This window comes from Bison bison, unplaced genomic scaffold, assembly GCF_000754665.1.
Source record: "Bison bison bison isolate TAMUID 2011002044 unplaced genomic scaffold, Bison_UMD1.0 scf7180017864322, whole genome shotgun sequence".
Classification (NCBI taxonomy): Eukaryota; Metazoa; Chordata; class Mammalia; order Artiodactyla; family Bovidae; genus Bison; species Bison bison.
Window position 1 is genome coordinate 7297585 of NW_011494894.1, and position 9959 is coordinate 7307543.

Genomic DNA, 9959 nt, shown 5'->3' on the forward strand with positions numbered 1-9959 from the left:
GTTTCTCATGATGTACTCTGCATGTAAGTTAAATAAGCAGGGTGACAATATACAGCCTTGACGTACTCCTTTCCCAATTTGGAACCAGTCTGTTGTTCCATGTCCAGTTCTAACTGTTGCTTCCTGACCTGCATACAGATTTCTCAAGAGGCAGGTCAGGTGGTCTGGTATTCCCATCTCTTTCAGAATTTTCCACAGTTTATTGTGATCCACACAGTCAAAGACTTTGGCATCGTCAGTGAAGCAGATGTTTTACTGGAACTCCCTTGCTTTTTTGATGATCCAGTGGATGTTGGCAATTTGATCTCTGGTTCCTCTGCCTTTTCTAAAACCAGGTTAAACATCTGGAAGTTCACATTTCACATACTGTTGAAGCCTTGCTTGGAGAATTTTGAGCATTACTTTGCTAGCATGTGAGATGACTGCAATTGTGCAGTAGTTTGAACATTCTTTGGCATTGCCTTTCATAGGGACTGAAATGAAAACTGACCTTTTCCAGTCCTGTGGCCACTGATGAGTTTTCCAAACTTGCTGGCATATTGACTGCAGCACTTTCACAGCATCATCTTTCAGGATTTGAAATAGCTCAACTGGAATTCCATCACCTCCACTAGCTTTGTTCATAGTGATGCTTTCTAAGGCCCACTTGACTTCACATTCCAGGATGTCTGGCTCTAGTGTGGAGTGATCACACCATTGTGATTATCTTGGTCATGAAGATTTTTTTGTACAGTTCTTCTTTGTATTCTTGCCACCTCTTCTTAATATCTTCTGCTTCTGTTAGGTCCATACCATTTCTGTACTTTATTGAGCCCATCTTTGCATGAAATGTTCCCTTGGTATCTCTAATTTTCTTGAAGAGATCTCTAGTCTTTCCCATTCTGTTGTTTTCCTCTATTTCTTTGCACTGATCACTGACAAAGGCTGTCTTATCTTTCACTGCTATACTTTGGAACTCTGCATTCAAATGGGTATATCGTTCCTTTTCTCCTTTGCTTTTTGCTTCTCTTCTTTTCACAGCTATTTGTAAGGCCTCCTCAGACAGCCATTTTGCTTTCTTGCATTTCTTTTTCTTCAGGATGGTCTTGATCCCTGTCTCCTGTACAATGTCACAAACCTCTATCCATAGTTCCTCAGGCACTCTATATGATCTAGTTCCTTAAATCTATTTCTCACTTCCACTGTATAATCGTAAGGGATTTGATTTAGGTCATACCTGAAAGGTTGTGGTTTTCCCTACTTTCTTCAATTTAAGTCTGAATTTTGCAATAAGGATGTCATGATCTGAGCCACAGCCAGCTCCTGGTATTGTATTTTCTGATTGTATAAAGCTTCTCCAACTTTGGGTGCAAAGAATACAATCAATCTGATTTTGGTGTTGACCATCTGGTGAAGTCCATGTGTAGAGTCTTCTCTTGTGTTGTTGGAAGAGGGTGTTTGCTATGACCAGTGTGTTCTCTTGGCAAAACTCTATGAGCCTTTGCCCTTCTTCATTCTGTACTCCAAGGCCAAATTTGCCTGTTACCCCAGGTGTTTCTTGACTTCCTAACTTTTGCATTCCAGTCCCCTATAATGGAAAGGACATCTTTTTTGGGTGTTAGTTTTAAAAGGTGTTGTAGGTCTTCATAGAACTGTTCAGCTTCTTCAGCATTACTGGTAGGGGCATAGACTTGGATTACCATGCTATTGAATGGTTTGCCTTGGAAACAAACAGAAATCATTCTGTCATTTTGAGATTGCATCCAAGTACTGCATTTCAGACTCTTGTGTTGACTATGATGGCTACTCCATTTCTAGTAGTAGATATAATGATCATCTGAGCTAAATTCACCCATTCCAGTCCATTTTAGTTCACTGATTCCTAAAATGTCGACATTCACTCTTGCCATCTCTAATATGTACTGAGTACTTAATATGTATCAGGCACATAATAAAGCATTTTTTATTTATTCCATCATTCAATCCACAAGATAATCTTGCGAGGCAGGTTCTATTCTTATCCTCATTTCACAAAAAAAAAGAAAAAAAAAAGAAGCTGTGGCTCCCAGATGTTCTGTAACTTGCCAAAAGTAACAAAGCTGGTAATCGGCAGAGCCCAGATTTGAAATAAGGCAATCTGTTTCTAGAACTTGCACTGTTAACCCATTTGTTCTTCTGCCTCAGATTCTATCAAACAGACAAAGATGTTCTTGTGTCTTTCCCTTCTGTCTCCTCCCCCAGCATTTGTCTAATTCTCAGGATTAGTATCTTGAACTTTCACTATGGGTATACAGTAAATCACTATCTTTTAGAGTCAAAAGATGTTACCATGGTTATTGTGCTACTTCCTCTAAAGAAAAATATGACTCGGCAAATTAAAGCGCTGTGTTTCATTTTTCCTGCACTGGTTTTATATGTCATTTCTCTTCTTTGTTTAGGGTTGCAGCTAGAAGACAATAAAACTAACAATGGAGCCCTTATATGAGGAATACTTGGCCAATCACGGAACGATAGTAAAACCTTATTACTGGCTGAGTTTCTCTCTCGATTGCTCTAATTGTCCTTACCATATTCGGACAGGTGAAGAAGCAAGAGTTCCCTACACAGAATTTTATCAGATTTTTGGATTCCCTTATGGGCCAACATATCCTCCAACGAAACACCTCACGTTCTATGAGCTAAAAACTTCTTCTGGAAGCCTGGTGCAAAAGGGTCATGCTAGCAGCTGCACTGGGAATGATACCCACCCGGAATCAATGTTATTTGAGGTGAACGGTTACTTTGACTCGGCCATACACAATAACGACTGCATCCGGCATATTATTCTGTACTCCAGCAACTCCCCGTGCAATGAAGCTAACCACTGCTGCATCAGCAAAATGTATAACTTCCTGGCAAAGTATCCAGACATCACTCTTAGTGTTTACTTTTCTCAGCTCTATCACACAGAGGCTGAATTTCCTGCCTCGCCGTGGAACCGCGAAGCTCTCCGGAGCCTGGCCAGTTTATGGCCACAGGTCACTTTGAGCCCGATAAGTGGTGGGATATGGTATTCTCTCCTCAGCAACTTTGTGAGTGGTGTCCAGGAAGCAAGTGTTTTCCAGCCCATTTTAACCGGGAGAGCTCTGGCGGACAGGCACAACGCGCATGAAATCAATGCCATAACGGGGGTGAAACCGTACTTCACCGATGTTCTTCTCCAGGCAGAAGAGAATCCGGACGTAAAAGTTCAGGCAGCTTTGGAGGGCCACCCCCTAAACAGTGTCTTTCCCAGGCAGTCTTTTCAAGTGACAAGCGGACAGCTGCAACCCAATCTTACCCTTGACCCCAGGGTTCCTGTCGTATTCGTGCTGGTGCCTTATAGAGACCTACCACCAATCCATGTAGGACCAAGCCCACATAAACCCAGGAATATCATAAGGCATTTAAATGTGCCTCAAATATCATTCCAGGAAACCGGTGATCTCAGAAAGTCTCCCATTGGCATGCCAGTGGAGAGAGTAGAAATCACAGGACAGTTTGCAAGTAGCAAAGAAGCAGATGAAAAGAAGAAGAAGAAGAAGAAAGCAAAAAACTAAAATTTGCATTCTGACAACTGGTCAGGAGACCAAACTACTACCAGAGGACTTTGATAGGCAGCAGGAATCTGGAAACTTTCTCTCTCAGGTCTGATTCAAGACAGAGATAAACCGACACACTCAAAGCAAAACATGAATTATTTATTATCTCGACTATTACAAGGCTACATTATTTCTAAAATAATCCAAGATGTTTCCATAAACAACTTGTTCTCTCTCCTTTCCTTTGAAAGTGACAGTAGCAAAATGGAGCCATTAGTAACTTGCTAATATTCTGATGTGGATAAGAAAATGTCATTATTCTACACTACCCACATCATCTTTCCACTAAAAAAGCCCATGGACTTTTAGCTTCCTAAATTTGTTTTGGTATAAAAAATTTACTGCAAAATTGGAAAACAGCCTGAGTTACTGACATTAAGTGCTGCTTGCAAAAGCAAACCAGTGATTTTCCATTAATTGTTAACTGTGGACAGAAGATTTTCAGCAGCTCATTTCCTTTTTTATCTAAAGCGGTTCAAAATAGTTTGTGGGGAGAAAAGTTCTTTTGCTAATTGATTAGCTATAGCTACCAAAATTGACTTTTGAAACCAGTCACCTGCTCAGTTTGATCTTTCTTTCCAGAGCAGATGATAAAGGTGGGATAATACATGAGAGTCTCCAAAAGGCCTTCCATCACACACCACATAAAATCCAAGCCACTCTTACTGGCTTTCAAGGTTCCTCCTCTACCTTCCTGCCACCCTGTCGCATCAGCAAGAGTATCAGTTCCTGGAGGTCATACACTGTCTCTCCTCTTTGGTTTTCCCTTAGTGTTTAGCACAGTATTCAGACAAAAGGTGGAGAGGAAGTCTGTGAATCTCCGCTTCAGTAACTTAACCAATTACCACTCCCCAACATTCCTTTTCCATTCCAGCCAAGCAACTGCTTAGCCATACTGCAATGAATATCTTTTTTTTGTTAGGATCCATTCTCCCTTTTTCTAATATAGCTTCCCAAAGCATAATTTGTTTTACTTCCCCTTTTCTGACCCCTTCTCTTAAAATCTTGTTCCAAACACACTTCTAAGAAGTGCTCCTTGACTAATCCTCTGAGCATGTACATTAAAGTGCTTTGTTTATGTTTAATTATATTTGCTGCCTCACTTCCCTCTTAGAAATGCATTACAAGAAAAATGTGCATTCATTTGTAACTTACTACTCAGTATGTTCTTGATATGTGTAAAAATTAATTCTAAGCTAGTAAGACAGTTTTGCCACTGGAAGAAAAAACTTAAAGCACATAATACCCCATGCAGAAGGAGGAAGGGAAAGTAGAAGTTAAGGGGAGAAAGAAAAGAAAAATGTTTAGAGAAGAAATCTCTATTGCAATTAAAATAAACACAAAATTTTAAAAGGAATTTGTACTGTTAACTTGAAATTTTTAATAGATTTATTAGAATATAATTATATTTTGGGTATACAGTAATTATTATTTAAAGAGGTACTGTTGAAGTTTATTATTAGTTTACATATGTTTACAGTCTGGGATGTAGAGTTTAAATAAAAAAGACCCCAGCATATGAGAAATTCAAGAGCTCTGATCATTATAAAAGTAGCTAGATCAGGTAGGTGACTCAGCTAATAACATCAGCAAGTCTGAAGGACCTGGGGACCCAGCTCTGAATCTTCCTGCCTTATGGGATCCTCCAAAAAAAAAAAAAATAGATTCAATTAATTACTATGAAATCTGTCTCCAAAGAGGTCAAGAAGACTACAGCATCAGTCAGAATACAAAGGATCCAGTTAGAAACATAGAGTGAAATCTATAATGGATTTGTATTTCGAATGTGAGCCTGGCTATCACAGTATGTAACAAAGGGGGAAATGCTGCCATAGAAAAGAAAGGAGCACTCGACAGTTAAATTTTTGTACTGGTTAGATAAGACTGGGGGGTAGAAAGAAGAATGTTACTGACAGATCATGAGTCCAGGCCAAGAGTCAAGCTTTAGACAAGGAACTGTTAAAACTGCATAAGGGAGACTCTGGAGAGTCTCTTGGACAGCAAGGAGATCAAACCAGTCAATTCCAAAGGAAATCAGCCACCGAATATTCATTGGAAGGACTGGTACTGAAGCTGAAGCTCTAATACTTTGGCCACCTGATGCAAAGAATCAATTCATTGGAAAAGACCCTGTTGCTGGGAAAGATTGAGGGCAAGAGGAGAAGGGGGTGGCCAAGGATGAGATGGCTGGATGGCATCACTGACTCAATGAACATGAGTTTGAGCAAACTCAGGGAGATGGTGAAGGACAGGGAAGCCTGGCATGCTGCAGTCCATGGGGTCGCAAACAGTTGGACACAACTTAGCGACTGAACAACAACGACAACAAAGACATAAGGCCCTAGGCAAGTAGTCTCTATTTCCTCATCTGTAAAACAAGAGACATGAGCTAGCTCTAAAGTTCCCCGTGAGCTCTTTTTGTTCTATGAGGGCACATATCACAGCAATAGCTCCATGCAGTGAGCTTTTACAGTGTGATGATCAAGTCTTCCTGCTCACCACACAATGGATTCTTATTTGTGGAGAGTAGATCAGAATGCTCCACCTTTCCTCAGCAAACTGGCAAAGGTGATAGCAAAGAATTATAACTGCCACCCCATCTATGGTAATCCCAATAAGGAAAATTCAAGTCAATGAATTAAAGGAACTAGTGGTGTGGTGATCTAAAAAAGGCAGGGGAGTAGATCCCAAGAAACTGATGAGAGTCAGGTTGGAGGGGGTGGGGGCGGCACAGGAAGGGGAGGGGAGCATTTCCTCCGTGAATTTAACATGGTTGAGGGCTTGGGTCTCACCATTGCAGGCTCAACCACGTACTCAGTCACTATAGAGAAAATGGATTTATAAATTAGTGGCAAACCTAGGTTAACAAAACTTCCCAGATTTACATATAAAAGCAGAAAGCTAATTGATTTCCAGTGAGATTTACAACTGGATATGCAACCAGCTATCCAAGCTTTGCAGCCTATATAGCCTCTCCATGTATATAAGCTACATGAGAAGCCAAACTATAATCAGAAGGTAGATTAGAGGAATTCATAATGTGCTTCAAATATTTAGTGCTGTCAGACTTTGCTTGCCAGGGACAGACATCTGCCACCTGGAATGAAATGATGGGATATGCACAAGGACATCTACCCCATGGATAGACTTTAGGTGGGTCAAGGCTATGAGAGAAAACATAAACCTCTATATTCTTATCACAACTAGTATTGATGTTCTATAGATGTTAATATTTCATCAGGCTACAATCTAATCCTGCTAGCCTGGGAGCAATATTACCTCTTTAAATGCTATTAGATATCTTTTCTTGATTCATAGTGCATACAGTCCAAAAAGCTTAACTTACAGAATGGAATGTTATTTATCTTATTTCCAAAGGTTTTAAGGAAAGCCACGTGGTAACCTATACTAATTAAAAATAATATTATTACTACTTAACATTTAATGAGAGCTATCTGTCAGGCACTTTTCTAAATACTTAAATTATTAACTCATTTAATCTTCCCAATAATCCTATGAGGTAGTTATTATTATAGTACCTATTCTACAGACAAGGAAAGCTTAAGTAATTGCTCAAACAGTAAAGGTTGAGCTGAGAGTCAAACCTAGAAGATCCAGCTCCAGAACCCATGTTCTTAATCATTATGCTTTAATGCCTCTCAAAATAAAAACAATGTGGATGCACCATAAAGGCTGGAAAAATCAGTATCTATTTAGTACCGGTCCTATGGCTTTCCTGCTCAAATTAGTGTACCAATGAGCATCCTCTAGACTCTGGGAGCTAGGTAGGCTGGGTGGGCTAAGGTGGAGAACTTCAGTAGGTTCTAGACCCCAGAGTTTGGTATTCTCCTCACCCTCATTCCTTGTTCTCCAGGACCTCTTAACAGATGTTAAGTCCTGAGATTACCTTACATTGGATGTCCTTGATTCTCAGGAATGTACCAAATTAAAGGCCTTAGGCTGTGGAACATTGCTTTATTACCCTTTTGAATTAAGTAGAACTGGTTTTATATATACATATGTGTGTGTGTGCGTGTATACGATCTAATGATTTCAGTTCTGGGTATAAACCCAAAAGAATTGAAAAATGGGTCTCAAAAAAAAATACATGACATGTATTCAAAGCACCATTAGTCACATTAGTCAAAAGGTGGAAGTAGGATTTCCCTGGTGGTAAAGTGGATAAGAATCTACCTGTCAATTCAGGGCATACAGGTTGGATCCCCGGTCTAGGAAGATTCCACGTGCCTCGGAACAACTAAGCCCATATGCCACAATTACTGAAGCCCGTGTGCCTAGAGCCTGTGCTCTGCAACAAGAGAAGCCACCACAACGAGAAGCCCATGCACCGCGATGAAGGGTAGCTCCTGCTTGCTGCAACGAAAGAAAGCCTGAGCGCAGCAACGAAGACCTGGTGCAACCAAAAATAAATACATATTTTTTAAAAAGTGGAAGTAACCCAAGTGTCCACCAGCAGATGAATGAATGAATGAAGTGTGGTGTATACATATAATGTAATATTATTCAGCCTTAAAAAGGAAGGCTATTCTGATACATACTACAACATAAAGAAATCTTGAGGACATCAAGCTAAGTGAAATAAGCCAGTCACAAAAAGAAAAATGCTGCATTATTCCAATTATGTGGCATACCTAGAGTCACCAAATTTACCACCTTAAAAAGTAAGAGGATGGTTGCCAGGGGCTAGAGAAAGGGTGGAATGAAGAAATATTGTTTAGAAGAGTCTCAGTTTTGCAAGATAAAAAGAGGTCTGGAGATGGATAGTAGTGATGGTTATATAACAGTAGGAATGCACTTAATACTACTTTACGGTATACTTGAAAATGGTTAAGATGATAAATTGTATGTTAAATGTATTTTGCCACAATTTTAAAAAAATTAAGTGGAATTACTAATTGACATGTACTGATCTCTCCATATACAAAAAAAAAAAGATCATCTTTTGTACTTGTACAGACTAAATATTAGGTAATAGTCTCTATGCCTAGTCTCAAAATACTGAGATAAGCTATTGAAGGCTCACAGGAATATCTGAAAATCAAATATCTTTCAAAAATTCATTATAATAACAGGTTTTTTAAAGCTCACAATTTGTAGTAGTTAATTTCAAGCTACTGTGTGGGTTTATTTAGACTCTTGATACTTAACTATATCCTTATTTTTAGCACAAAGGTAAGTAGTAGAATTGAGAATTAAGACTTACTGAAAGTAGACCTAATTCCCATATCTATCTTCCACTTGCTAGCTGAGCATATGGAGAAGGAAATGGCAACCCACTCCAGTATTCTTGCCTGGAGAATCCCAGAGACTGAGGAACCTGGTAGGCCGCTGTCTTTGGGGTCGCACAGAGTCGAACACGACTGAAGCAACTTAGCAGCAGCAGCAGCAGCTGAAAATAACTGGCTGAGTTACAAAACCTCTCTGAGCCTTAAGTTTCTTCATCTATAATATGGGAACACTAACTCCTGGCCCTAGATTAAATAATATAAGTAAAGAGCTTATTGACCAGGTGTCTAAAACACAGTAAATACTCATTAAGTCATTGTTATTGTTCATAAAATATGAACACAGTAAGAATAGACAGTAGAAAGGGATAGAAATTGTAGAATCTTTCAAATTTTATCAGCCCTTCAAGTGTGAGATAGCAACTTTCTATACACAGTAAAGATATGTTACTAGAATTTGTGACAATCAGGTTTCAGAGGAAAAGAAAACTATGCTGATTGATTTTAATATTTTGCTTAAATAGTAAATAGTAGCAATGAGAAAAGCAGTATGTCTGTGGTCATGGAAGACATTAAAATAATTGTATGAAAATATTTTGTGGAACTTCTTGCCAATAAATTGCCAATCTAGATGAAATGCATGATTTACTAAGAAAATAAAAACCAAACAAGTCAATAACCACAGAACATAAAACTGAGCAAGCCCAAATAATTTTGCAAGCACATTCTACAACTTTCAAAGAAAAAAAAACAGTATGGTAATTTTCTATTATTCAAAGTATTCCAGAGCACAGAAAAAATGGTGAAATCTTCTCAAATCACCTTACAAAGCTAGACTAATCCTAATACCAAAAGTGGATAAAGGTAAAACAAAGAAATAAAACTGTGGACCAATCTTATACATCAGATCAGATCAGATCAGTCGCTCAGTCGTGTCCGACTCTTTGCGACCCCATGAATCGCAGCACGCCAGGCCTCCCTGTCCATCACCAACTCCCGGAGTTCACCCAGACTCACGTCCATCGAGTCAGTGATGCCATCCAGCCATCTCATCCTCTGTCATCCCCTTCTCCTCCTGCCCCCAATCCCTCCCAGCATCAGAGTCTTTTCCAAC

General features: G+C 39.4%; 1 protein-coding gene across 1 annotated transcript in view; it reads left to right on the forward strand.

The window, feature by feature from the left end:
- Positions 1–3716, forward strand: part of APOBEC4 (apolipoprotein B mRNA editing enzyme, catalytic polypeptide-like 4 (putative)) — a 7558-nt gene extending 3842 nt beyond the window's left edge. The window contains exon 2 of the mRNA XM_010853095.1: positions 2418–3716. Coding sequence (XP_010851397.1) covers positions 2448–3557 — 1110 coding nt within the window. The 5' untranslated portion in view covers positions 2418–2447 and the 3' untranslated portion in view covers positions 3558–3716. The remainder of the gene's footprint in view (positions 1–2417) is intronic.
- The last annotated feature ends 6243 nt before the right edge of the window (positions 3717–9959 follow it).